The sequence below is a fragment of the Oncorhynchus masou genome, chromosome 16 (assembly GCF_036934945.1).
Source record: "Oncorhynchus masou masou isolate Uvic2021 chromosome 16, UVic_Omas_1.1, whole genome shotgun sequence".
Taxonomy (NCBI): Eukaryota; Metazoa; Chordata; class Actinopteri; order Salmoniformes; family Salmonidae; genus Oncorhynchus; species Oncorhynchus masou.
This window is the reverse complement of record NC_088227.1, coordinates 17,786,663-17,800,296: the sequence shown is the minus strand read 5'-3', so window position 1 is coordinate 17,800,296 and position 13,634 is coordinate 17,786,663. Positions and strand designations below refer to the sequence as shown.

Sequence of the window (13,634 nt, the reverse complement as noted above, 5' to 3'; positions counted from 1 at the left end):
AACATTTTCTGTCTGTAAAATAGCTCTTGCAGTGTGCGAAATTGTTGAGATCTTTCCAAGCTCAACCATAACATTGAAATAGATGGACAGTATTTAAGGCTCTTTGGAATACTGCAGCTTGCTAGTCATCTTCTTGCATCGTTTCTATTATGCATTTCAATTGTAAAGAGCTTGGATCTCTCCTCTGAACATGCCGTCTCCAGTCTCTGAGATCGTAGCGAGCTACACACGTGCTCACCATAATGCTACAGTGCGTCAGCTTCCTCTCCTTTACTAAAATCAATGTTAGGGTCTTTTAGGTGTTTTAGGTAAGGAGGAAGGAGGTTTTAGTGAGAGCGGTGGGATACATGTTGGATGAATGGGTATTATGCCACCTTTTAAGCAGGTATAAATACTACCCAGTATTCTACTACACTAGCCAGCCCTCGTACTTAAAAACGGTAGCAATTAGAGCTCTCGTTAAAGCACTGCGGAGTTTTATTCATGGACTTTATAGACCTCTGTTACATGTGTTTTGCCAGGCTGAGCCTATGAACTTGTGTCGGGCTGATTGGCCACGGTGGGGTAGTGGAGCCCTGATGCTTCTTGCTCGCTCTCTCGCTCAATTCAATTTGCTTTATTGGCATGATATAACAATATATATTATATACAATACATATTGCCAAAGCTTACTTTGGAGATTTACAATATTAACATAATAATATTATGGACATGTGCAGGTTGGTTGTAGTGGTCTGCCAACCCCACAGCTCTCTGCGCCTATACTCATCAGAGAGGTCTATGAAACACTGGAATTGTTTTAGATTTTTGACATTTTGCAGCTCTGTCTTGGGTTCAGCTGGGGTGCAGTGGTTGCAGAGCCTTTCCTCTACAGGGAGCCAAGTTTTCCTGTGTCTAACCTTCTCAATGGCAAGGCTGTGCTCACTGAGCCTGTACTTTGTCAAGGTTTAGTAACCATGGTCAAATAGTTTGCCATGCTACGGTATACGGGCCAGATAGCAATGCATTTTGTTTGTGCTTGTTTTTCTCAATAAGTCATGTAGTTTCTTTTTGACTGTGTTGTAATTTGGTTTATTCTGATTGATTGGATGTTCTGGTCCTTGCATGCTGACCACACCGCTCGCGTCGTGTGCAAAATATATTTCGACATCTGTTATTCAATTATTGCACCCACATTGCTCGTGCACGTCAATGAGCGTCTGTGTTGCCACGGGCTAAAATAGAACTCCTTTGTATATCTGACGCAGATCGTGCTGCAGGTCCTGCCTCTCCCATCTCCTCATTGGTTATACCCATGTGGGTGATTGAAAGACAACTGTTTCCGGTTGTCGTGGTAATACTATGTAAGCTTAGATGCCAATCACCATATAAGTTCAGAGTTGAAAAAGCCTGGAAGGTGGAGAGATGACTAGAAATTATTTGGTTGACCGTTTTATGTGTGGATTAATTGTCGGAGTAGAGGACCTTGTGCATTTCAGGTAAAATAACGACTCAATGTTTATATCCCAGGACAAATTAGCTAAGAAGTGCAAGCTAACTAGCTAAGTTGCCATAAATGTTTAATGCGTTTCGACCTGTCCCCAAATAAATGTAATCAGTTCAGAGTTTGTTTTGATATTTTAACCTGCGTGTCGTGATCGCGTTTGGTGTAGGGGGACAAAATAAATGCATGCACGATGGCACACGCGCGCAGCCGGTTTGGGTTCCATGTAAAATAGAAATGGGTTCTATTTGTGACGCTCAACGTGCTGCAAGTCCTGCCTCTCCCATCTCCTCATTGGTGTTTAGGAGCATATACCCACGTGGGTGATTGAAAGATTAACTGTCATATAAAGTCCAAAGAAGAAAAAGAAGCCTGAAGGAAGGAGGAGAGCTGATAAAACAAATTCCTTTCTCATTTGTGGATGAATTGTCGGACTAGAGGACCTTGTGCATTTCAGGTAAAATAATACCCAATGTTTATATCCCAGGACAAATTAGCTAGCAACAGCAAGCTAGCTAAATTGCCATAAATGTTTCATGCTTGTTGACCTGTCCCCAAATTAATATAATTGGTTCAGAGTTTGTTTTGATAACTCAACCTGCGTGTTCAGATTGCTTCTGGTGTGAGTGAACAAAATCAACGTGCACACGCGTGTCTGGTTTGGTCAGCATTTTAGGCTTCAGTGTGTTAGTAAAATAGGTTTGTGAACTCGGGACCAGCTGGATGAGGGAACTCTTTTCTTTGCTCAGCTCTTGGCATTGCAGGGCTTGATAATGATATGAGTGGGGGTCACAGTATTTTAGATGTTTCCAAAACTTAATTGCTCTTTTTTAAAATTATTATTAGTGGTTATTGGCCTAATTCTGCCCTGCATGCATTGTTTGTAGTTTTCCTCTGGACATGGAGGAGAATCTTACAGAACTCTGCATGCAGGGTTTCAATGGGGTGTTTATCCCATTGGGTGAAACCTTGTTTTGCATGTGGACCTGTCATAAAGTGCAATTGGTTCAATGACACATTTTAATTAACTTTGAATACTTGTTTTTAATGGCATAGGTTGCCCTGCGTGAACTCTTACATTTATAATGCTACAGAAAACCTTCCCCGGGTTACTGTTCACACACATGCCTCTGTAATTGTTAGGGTCAAATGTATCTCCGTTCTTAAAGATTGGGGCTATAAGTCCTTGATTCCAGATGTCAGGGAAATAACCTACACTCAGGATCAAATTAAACCGTTTGAATATAGCCATTTGAAATCTCTCTGTCTCTCTCTGTCAGTTAGAACTCCCATTTCCCTCACATCACTCCTTTATGTAAAGGCCTTAATTGAGAACAGAGGTGGGATCCAATCAAATTTTATTTGTCACATATACATGGTGAGCAGATGTTAATGCGAGTGTAGCGAAATGCTTGTGCTTCTAGTTCCGACAATGCAGTAATAACCAACGAGTAGTCTAACCTAACAATTTCACAACAATTACCTTATACACACAAGTGTGAAGGAATGAATAAGAATATGTACATAAAAAAAATACATGAATGAGTGATGGTACAGAACGGCACAGGCAAGATGCAGTGGATGGTATAGAGTATAGAATATACATATGAGATGAGTAATGTAGGGCATGTAAACATATAAAATTGGCATTGTCTCATGGGGAAATGCAGTGGGGTCAAAAGTATTCAGACACACGCGTACACACATTCCCAGGTTTGTTTGTCCCCTGTGGCAGTAACTTCTGACTGGCACCCTGGTTCTCGCACTAAACCCAGTCTCCTGTCCCCATCCAAATGTGAGCTGTCGTAAGATTTTCCTCTTGTAGGACAATAAACATGAAATCTGTATCAGCCTGGCAGAGGGCCAGTAGTCCTGACCTGTGTAAGGGGACCCCCTCTTTGTGTTTGAGTGGGACCATTGGGTCCCCCGGGAGGACGGGTGGCCCTCTGGAATGTCCCCCTCCGGGCTCAGGTGACATCCCTCTAGGAGGAGTCCATGCCACAGCTCCAGTGTCTGCACTGTTCATAATCAAACACACATACCTACGCCAGATTAGCGACTTCCACCACAGTGCCAGACTGAACTGAAGACTGAACAGATTGATGTATTTACTCTATCTGAAGGTATCTCTTTTATTGCAAGGGTGTCGAACTCATTCCATGGAGGTCCTAGTTTCTGCTGGTTTTTGTTTTTTCCCTTTCAATTAAGACCAAGACAACAGTTGGCGTAATGGGTAGTGGAGGGCTGGTGGGCGGGTGCTTCTGATGGTCTATTGTGGTGTAAATAGCCAGGCTTTCTCAGGCGGATTCTGTTTCTGCGTTTCCTCGCCGCTACTGTGGCTGAATACTGTGCTCGGCTTCCTTAACCACAGATCTCGCTCCCTCTTTTTCTCTCTCTCTGCTCTTCAGATCCTCTGTCTTTACATTATTTGCGTTAGCATCCAAATAAGGCATCAATTTAAGGAGTGTGACAGTCGAATCCTCTCTGGTTTACATTTCAGTGGTTGTTTTGGCAGCTCTTCACAATGCCCATCAAACGCTTTGAGGAGTAAACCGATGTTCAGACAGCAGGCGACTGTCCAAACCTCTCCCCCAGCTTCAGTGTCGACCGCCAGCCTTTCTCAGCTGACCACCACACATTAGACTTAAAACAACAGCGTGTCGCATCCACAGCAGCCTTCGTGTGAGACGGCCAATGGGCCCACACATGGGCGGCTTTTACTGGTGACACCCTCCAATCACGGTTCTCGTGTTTGACATGTGTATTGTTAGCACCTCCAGCTGAAGGCCATCTCTGCCCACAATCCCATGCTATTCTCTCTGATAGGAGGTCACTAGGGCCCACCACACATCCTTTATGTTGACCAGCGTCGAGGTGTTACTGCGCAGACACTAATGTCGAGGGTCTTGTTTGTGAGTCACTACACTTGAATAGGGGAGGAAGTAATAAGGTAGTGTGGAACTGGTGCTGTGGAAGAGTAGGACCCCCTGGCAGGCTGTGCTTTGTGGCTATCTGCTGCAGCTAGAGGAATGTGTTGTTGACCATGGAGGAGAGCAGCGCTGTGATCGCCCTCCCTGGTCTGGCTGTTGTCTCTCTGGTACTGGTTCCCTTGAATTGAATGAAGGAGTTAATGTTTTACTTCAGAGACTAACATTGTTCTCAACAACACACACTCCCAAGTTCTCTCAGTCAAGCTCATTTGATATGTTGCGTAGGTTCCTTCAGACAAGCGTGTTGTTGAATTGTGTTACACAAAGTTCGTAAGGCGCAATTGTTTTCGGAGGGGTTCTCGGGTTAGAGCACCGCCTGTATCTATTATCTAGCCTGCTGTGTTTGTACAGGTGAAAGCTCTTTCTTTACAATTGTCTGGTATTATTGGGCCGTAGATCCATGTGAACAGGGCTCTCGTGTTATTTTGAGATATTACATTGAACAAGACCGTACTGTTCCAGGCAGCTCACTGTGATCTCCACTGGATATACCCCCAATATTACAGCTGGCTCTGGCCCAGGATTTCCTTTAGGAAAATTTGATGCCAGACATTTGACCGACAACATTTTAATTTACTGGACATTTGAAACCTTTACCAGACCCATAAGCATTGGGCCTGATTAGGGCGTCCACCCACCGTGCTCAGAACGACAGGAATCACATTTAGAATGTGGTAATTCATATTAACAGAACATGCATTTCGCGGATGCAACAATGTGCGGTCCTTTTACCAAATTCTGATGTGCACTTTGAACATGCGCTTAAATATGTTATAACTGTCCAGATGTACTTTTCCTCAGCCAACAAGACGAGTAACAAAGAGCAAAATCACTAGCTTATGTCAATCTACTATAGTAGAAAAGTTTAGGCAACCGATTCTATTGGTGAGCTTTCGAGAACGAAATAGCCTATTCCAAACAGACTCTGGGACAGTTGTGGGACGATAGATCCCAAATTTATCCAGCCAAAAGGCCTGATGCAACCGATCACAACGTTTAGCTTCAAATGTTGATAAACTATTATTTCTTCACATTATATGCACAGCGATGCGCACAAGGCAGTAAGTAGGCTATGCACAAATGTTCATTCCATAAAGCAATTAGCGGGAAAACAGTTAACAAAATTCATACTGCCTCCAACTCATTGCAGCGTGGTGTGTGATGCGCTGATGAAGCCTGCCTTAATTTTGCAATTGCCGCGTTCAAAACAACTGGGAACTCGGAAATCTCAGACTTCAGTGCGTTCAAGTCAACGAAGTACTGGGGGGGGGGGGGGGGGGGAAACTAGCTTCAACTGGAAAAAAAATCATATTTTGAATGGTCATCCAACTTGGAACTCTAACTCGGACCTCTTTCTAGAGCTCCGACCTGAAGATCACTGACGTCATGATTTGACCTTTCCGAGTTCCTAATTGTCTTGAAAGCGCCACAAGATGCTGCAGCAGCTCTTGCACGGTCTGGCAGATTTTCAATTCAAAGGCTCTGTATCTGTATGCTGTACGCGTGATAAATGAGATGCATAACGAATATACTGTCGATGCGCCAATTTAATTCCATAAAATTATGCAAATTAACCTATAGGCCAATAAGCTTGAACAGTCAAATGTATTTACATGGACTGGTATTTCTATCAAGGAATAGGCTAAAAAGCATTATTACGCAATGGGAGTGTTTGTTATTTACTGGACAATTGGCCGATGGCAATTTTATTTATCAGCTTTAAAAAATAAAACAATTATGGACAAAATCTGGCTATTACCGGCTAACTGAAATCTTGCCCGTCTGGGCATGCCATATTGGGTAGTTACCTTTTTGAGAGCTCAGCCATGGGAAAATACCTTTTGCATCATGGTAGATAGATTTTTAGTCCACTCTCATAAAACACTGACTCTCAGGAGTTCTTCCACACTACAGTCGTGGCCAAAAGTGTTGAGAATGACACAAATGTACATTTTCACAAAGTCTGCTGCCTCAGTTTGTATGATGGCAATTTGCACATACTCCAGAATGTTATGAAGATTGATCAGATGAGTTGCAATTAATTGCAAAGTCCCTCTTTGCCAAATTAACGGAATCCCCCAAAAACATTTCCACCGCATTTTAGCCCTGCCACAAAAGGACCAGCTGACATGGCTGGAGATCACACTGTCATGCTGATTGAGTTCGAATAACAGACTGGAAGCTTCAAGAGGAGGGTGGTGCTTCGAGTCATTGTTCTTCCTCTGTCAACCATGGTTAAGACTTTTGGAGGATGGCCTGGTGTCAAGAAGGGCAGCAAAGAAGCCACTTCTCTCCAGGAAAAACATTCAGGGACAGACTGATATTCTGCAAAAGGTACAGGGATTGGACTGCTGAGGACTGGGGTAAAGTAATTTTCTCTGATGAATCCCCTTTCCGATTGCCTGAGTACTGGCGTAAAGTAATTTTCTCTGAATCCCCTTTCTGATTGTTTGGGGCATCCGGAAAAAAGCTTGTCCGGAGAAGACAAGGTGAGCGCTACCATCAGTCCTGTGTCATGCCAACAGTAAAGCATCCTGAGACCATTCATGTGTGGGGTTGCTTCTCAGCCAAGGGAGTGGGTTCACTCACAATTTTGCCTAAGAACACAGCCATGAATAAAAAATGGTACCAACACATCCTCCGAGAGCAACTTCTCCCAACCATCCAGGAACATTTTGGTGACTAACAACGCCCTTTCCATCATGATGGAGCACCTCGCCATAAGGCAGAAGTGATAACTAAGTGGCTCGGGGAACAAAACATCAATATTTTGGGTCCATGGCCAGGAAACCCCACAGACCTTAATCCCATTGAGAACGTGTAGTCAATTATCAAGAGCCGGTGGACAAACAAAAACCCACAAATTCTGACAAACTCCAAGCATTGATTATGCAAGATTGGGCTGCCATCAGTCAGGATGTGGTCCAGAAGTTAATTGACAGCATGCCAGGGTGGATTGCAGAGGTCTTGAAAATGAAGGGTCAACACTGAAAATATTGACTGTTTGCATCAACTTCATGTAATTGTCAATATAAGCATTTGACACTTATGAAATGCTTGTAATTATACTTCAGTATTCCATAGTAACATCTGACAAAAATATCTAAAGACACTGAAGCAGCAAACTTTGGAAGTTAATATTTGTGTCATTCTCAACTTTTGGCCACAACTGTATTCTAGGATTATTTTTCAATTGGATGCTAGTGAAATGATTTAGGTTAACCGGTTGTAACTGGTATGAAGTGATTTATTTTAGTTTTGGGCAGAGGTATTCATGGGATCCCCTTGTAGTTTTCCTGTGTTTTAAATGTGGCAACGCTTAAAGGGAACCTGAACTGGTTGAAGGGGCTAGTCAGAACAGCAGATGGTATGGATCATGTCAAGCCACCTTTTGGCCTCGTCTCATGTAGCCTCATTATTAGTACCATGTTTGTTTTTGTCGATTTTAATATAAATTGTCCTGCTCAGGGTCTCCAGATGAATAGTTTAATTTAGTTGGCAGTTCACTGCAGACAGATGCCTCCACATAGTGCTACAGTAGCTGTGATTCATTGAGGAATTGTGCTGCTACGTTAACACTAAATGGTCTCTGTTTAAACAATGTTCTACCAGGTCAGCTGATCAGCATCCGCTCCACAGTAACGTTCGTTACAACAGAACACTATGGGCCACGTGTTCAGACTGTCTGGCTTGTAAAGTGATGTGTTCCCTTCTGTCTTTCTCAAGGGTGCTGGACAGGACAAGCTCGGGATCTACATCAAGTCTGTTGTGAAGGGAGGTGCAGCTGAAGTGGTGAGGGTTTTAGATCATGCCGACTCCATACACAATGACCTCATCTAGATTGACTCACAATGTTGCTATAATATGACTTCTCTCTCCTTCCCTCTCCCTCTGTGTGTGTGTCTGTGTGCATGTTACATTTGTTTTTGTGTGTTTAGGACGGTCGTCTGGCTGCAGGGGACCAGCTGCTAAGTGTGGACGGCCGCAGCCTGGTGGGCCTCTCCCAGGAGAGGTAATGCCTCAAACTTCCCTGGCCCGCCTCGCCCCGGGTCACTCCCCAACACAACACCAGTTGGACCTTGTGTACAGAACAACCTGGGTTTAGGAGTGAAACGGGACACGTAATGTCCTGCTGTTATCCATATAAAGCGCTGAAGAGTGGAGAAACCAAGATGAAACCGATAGGGTACAACAAGGCCAATTTGATACAAAGAGCTCTTTCAGTAGCAGCAGTCACACCATAGAAGGAAATTAGCTCAATCGCGTAGAACAAGCAGAGACTATCTACAGTGCACTGACTTACAATGACCTCCAATATGTTTATGTTGAGTCTAGTCGTAATGAATAGCTTATCCTTGGTTCACACCTCTCTCAGATTAGTTAGAGCGTTAACTGAAAGGTCGCTAGTTCGAATCACCGAGCCGACAAGGGGAAAACTCTGTCTGTGCCCTTGAGCAAGGCACTTGAACCCTAATAGCTTGGTAAAGGCTGACCCTGACCGGTACCCCACTCTGACGGTGTCTCGGGGAGAGTTCGGATATGAAAAAAAATATCTAAATTCTATTTCACACATGAGTGTGACACATACGTGTACATAGGATAAATATAAGCACCCACCATAGAAATGATACCCTTTCAGACAAACACACACAAACCTTTTGGACATTTTCTTTTGGTTTCCAAATGCCAAAACAGTTGAGGCTCAGTGCTCAATCTATAACATTGTTGTCTATTCTCGTAGGGGGGGAAAATGGGACTTTTTAAAATCGAATTGCCACGTTGATTTAAAAGCACACGGCTCATTGCACTTTTATATCTGCTTGTAAACTGACGACAGAATCTGGTCCAAGTCTTGGATTTATTGATTGCTTTAAGAAGTTTGTTTGTGTGTGTCTGCCAATGATTAACCACAAGGCTTGAGCACCAAACAGACAGTCGAAAACTGTTGGGAAATGAACTTCTTCTAAATAACTATTGCGTATGGAGAATGCATTCCTGATACAGTACTGTTAACTCCTGGTCTGCCAATGGACAATGGAAGTCTCATAAACATCAGTCCTTGGTACTGCCATGATGAAAAATTAGAACTTTGGCATATTTGCTTTGTTCTGTTGCATTCAATCATCTTCCCAGTCCAATGAATTCTGAATCCCATTATTATCTCTTCTCAGGGCTGCAGAGTTGATGACGAGGACAGGCTCTGTGGTGACACTGGAAGTGGCCAAACAGGGTGCTATTTACCACGGCCTGGCCACACTCCTCAACCAGCCTTCTCCTATGATGCCCAGAGGTAAGGGTCTGCAAGGACAACGGGGGCACTGCTGTTAACTATGGTCCATAGGGCGCAGGTAAAAAAAAAAGTAATTCACTATATAGGGAATAGGCAGCCATTTCGGATGCAGACAATGAGACAATGTCCCTCCTTGTTGTCCCCAGTAACGGTCTAGAGTCAGAGGAAAGCCGAGGTTTGACTAAGTAGATAATGAGGGTTTGTGGTCTCCAGATTCCATGAAATGTCAGAAGCAAAAGTCTACTTTGTTTTGTTTTCAACATTCAGCCTCTAGACTTCTGTGGTATTGGAGCGAGACGGTTGTAGTTTATGGGGCGTTGGCTGGCTGGTAGTGTTTGTACTGAGACTGTGACTGATAGTTAACAATGTCCATTGTAAATGTACTGTCTGCTATGGTTGGCTCATTAAGGGGTGGCGGGTAGACAAATTTGGCCAGTAACCGAAAGGTTGCTGGAATCTAGTTCGAATCCCGATCTGACAAGGTAAAAATCTGTCGTTCTGCCTCTGAACAAGGCAGTTAACCCACTGTTCCTAGGCTGTCATTGTTAATAAGAATATGTTCTTAACTGTCTTGCCTAGTTAAATAAAAAATGATTTTCCTCCTTTTCCTCTCAGCGTTACAAGGAGGGCGTGATAAGAATGGTAAACTGAGACCAAAGAGTGAAGGCTTTGAACTGTACAACAACTCAGTCCAGAACGGCTCTCCAGAGAGCCCCCAGGGTGACTGGCAGGCCTACCCAGAACCAAAGAAGTTGAGCGGGGAGGAGAGACTACTGAAGAACCGGGCCGACCACCGCTCCAGCCCCAACGTGGCCAGTGAGTAGATGGGCGATTCCAGCGTTATGGACATTAGATTTACATGCAAAATTAAGGGGTCCATTCTGTCTCACAAAATAGAATTGTAACTTTTGCTGTGTGAGTATAGCACCCATTAGAGGGAGTGCATACCCCAAAAACTGGACTTGTTAATATTGACCTGTTGTATGTTTTTCTTTGTTATTTATATTTTGTGGTTTGGAGAGAAAAAAAAAATATATATATATATAATCACGTGTTGGAGAAATTAAGCAAATAAGAAGTATTATGGATGTTACTTGAAATGGCATTTTGGGGAGACTGAACATATTAGCATAAGTCTGAGTTTGTTTTAGGTCAAATCATGGATTACCATTTCGAAGGAAAGGCTTGGCTGAACACAAAAACAATAATGAATATTGTCATTTCTGTTATTACTTTAGAGAGGAAAAGCAACCCTTATAGATGTTACACCCTTCGTTGTGGACATTAACAGTCTGAAATAGACATTCAAATCTACAAGATTTCTTGATCCGACTCTATCATAACGTGTTGTCATTTGGAACGTTTTTAAAATGTCAGCAGAAGGCATAGTACAGGGGTGTCCAACTCTTCTTTTTTTCCCCTGGGCGCAACGAGGTCCGGAGGGCCGCACTGAAAATCGGTTGTATTTCCTTGTCGTCAATATTTGCAATGCATAGTCCTCTGTCAATCATTTCTGGATGCTCCCTGGCTGTTTTGTGATTATTAGCGAGCTGGACAGTCAAACTGTATGTATATGTAGGTCCATTATCAATCCTAAAGAGTTTCCATTTGGTTTAGTCATTTTAAAGTATATTGAGTTTGTTTCAGTTAAATGTTTTTTACATTTTTACTCAAACCACCCGCGGGCTGGATTAGACTCCCTAGCGGGCCGGATCCGTATGTTTGACACCCCTGGCATAGTACTTTAGGATTGCGTAATTACAGGGTAGCCTTATACTAGGCCAGACACCACACCATATCAGGTAATTTTCTATCTTTATATACAGTACCAGTCAAACGTTTGGACACCTACTCATTCAAGGTTTTTCTTTATTTTACTTTTTCTACATTGTAGAATAATAGTGAAGACATTACAACTAGGAAATAACACATGGAATCAGGTAGTAACCCAAAAAGTGGTAAACAAATCAAAATATATTTTAGATTCTTCAAAGTAGCCACCCTCTGCCTTTGACAGCTTTGTGCACTCTTAGCATTCTCTCAACCAGATTAACCTGGAATGCTTTTTCAACAGTCTTGAATGAGTTCCCACATATGCTGAGCACTTGTTGGCTGCTTTTCCTTCAGTCTGCGGTCCAACTCATCCCAAACAATCTCAATTGGGTTGAGGTCGGGTGATTGTGAAGGCCAGGTCATCTAATGCAGCACTCCAACACTCTCCTTCTTGGTCAAATAGCCCTTACACAGCCTGGAGGTGTGTTGGGTCATTGTCCTGTTGAAAAGGAAATGATAGTCCCGCTAAGCGCAAACCAGATTGGATGGTGTATCGCTGTAGAATGCTGTGGTAGGCATGCTGGTTAAGTGTGCCTTGAATTCAAAATAAATCAGACTATCACCAGCAAAGCACCATCACACCACCACCTCCATCCTTCGTGGTGGGAACTACACATGCGTTCACCTACTCTGCGTCTCACAAAGATAAGGCGGTTGGTACCAAAAATCTCAAACTTAGACACTTCAGACCATTGGAGAGATTTCCACTGGTCTAATGTTCATTGCTCATGTTTCTTGGCCCATTCAAGTCTCTTTAATTGTATTTATTTTTACCAAATAGGGCCATCTTCTGTATACTACCCTGTCACAACACAACTGGTTGTCTCAAACGCATTAAGGACAGAAATTACACAAATTCACTTTTAACAAGGCACACCTGTTAATAGAAATGCATTCCAGGTGACTACCACATGAAGCTGGTTGAGAGAATGCCAAGTGTGCAAAGCTGTCATTAAGGCAAAGTGGCTACTTTGAAGAATCTAAAATATATTTGTATTACACTTTTTTTGGTTACTACATGATTCCATATGTGTTGTTTAATAGTTTTGATGTCTTCACTTCTATTCTACAATGTAGAAAATAGTCAAATTAAAGAAAAACCCTGGAATGAGTAGGTGTGACCCAACTTTTGACTGGTACTGTATATTGACTTTTCTGGACACTGGATTAAGTTAAGGTATTTTTGGGGGTTTCATTGGAAGAAGACACTATACTGCCATGTGTGAGAAATGCATTTCAGCATACATTTTCCAAAATAATCTTAGCTAGAACACATTTTCAAGATATCACCAATTCCTTCAGTAGACGTCTGATGAATTACGTCCCAGAACGAGCACACGACGTGGTGAATGCACAAGCTTCTGGAGCTTAAGATATGATACGTCGATGTTCATCACATCCATATCTGTTATGGATGTTACGGATATCATAACACTGGAAAAGGATACTGATAATGAAAAGCGAAGCCAATTATAAACCATATAAAACCTTGATGAAAGTTAGCTTTACAGAGAATGTTTCAAAAGGATCTTTTTGGATGTTACATTGCCTGTCCCAGTCAGCCACTATCTTTACAGGACTGTAGAACACGCAAATAAAACTCAAGGCACTTAAATTTGTCTGTCTTGCTTCATTAATATCTTGTCATAGCTAACACTGGGGGACAGCTGTGAGTGGAAAAACAAGCTCTGTGAGCCCTTTCTAAAAGCCATGAAATATGATTAACTGGAAAGTATTAATTGAAACTTGGCCACCTTCTCTGTAATCATAAAAATGCATGCAATTTCCTACTTATACTTTTCAAATAAACTCCAACACATGGACCTTTTGTGCTGGGTTGGAACAAAAACCTCCAAACCCCATAGCGCCCCAGGTGCAAGAGATAGAGAATGGCAGGTTGGCATTTATTGTCATGAATCTTTCCCTGGAGGCAGCTCTGCAGAGTGGTCACTAGCTAGCACAGCCACAAAGTCATAATCTCATTTTTAAACCTAACCTTAATAACCCTAATGCCTAACCTTATATTAAGACCAAAAAG

General features: G+C 42.6%; 1 protein-coding gene across 13 annotated transcripts in view; it reads left to right on the top strand.

Moving 5' to 3' along the window:
* The window catches only part of LOC135557576 (afadin-like), a 127,564-nt gene that overhangs the window by 100,066 nt on the left and 13,864 nt on the right, over positions 1–13,634 (top strand). For all 13 annotated transcript variants that reach the window (XM_064990987.1, XM_064990985.1, XM_064990983.1 and 10 more), the window contains 4 exons: positions 8,200–8,265; positions 8,412–8,485; positions 9,645–9,763; positions 10,379–10,579. In XM_064990987.1, the coding sequence (XP_064847059.1) occupies positions 8,200–8,265; positions 8,412–8,485; positions 9,645–9,763; positions 10,379–10,579 (460 nt within the window). The remainder of the gene's footprint in view (positions 1–8,199; positions 8,266–8,411; positions 8,486–9,644; positions 9,764–10,378; positions 10,580–13,634) is intronic.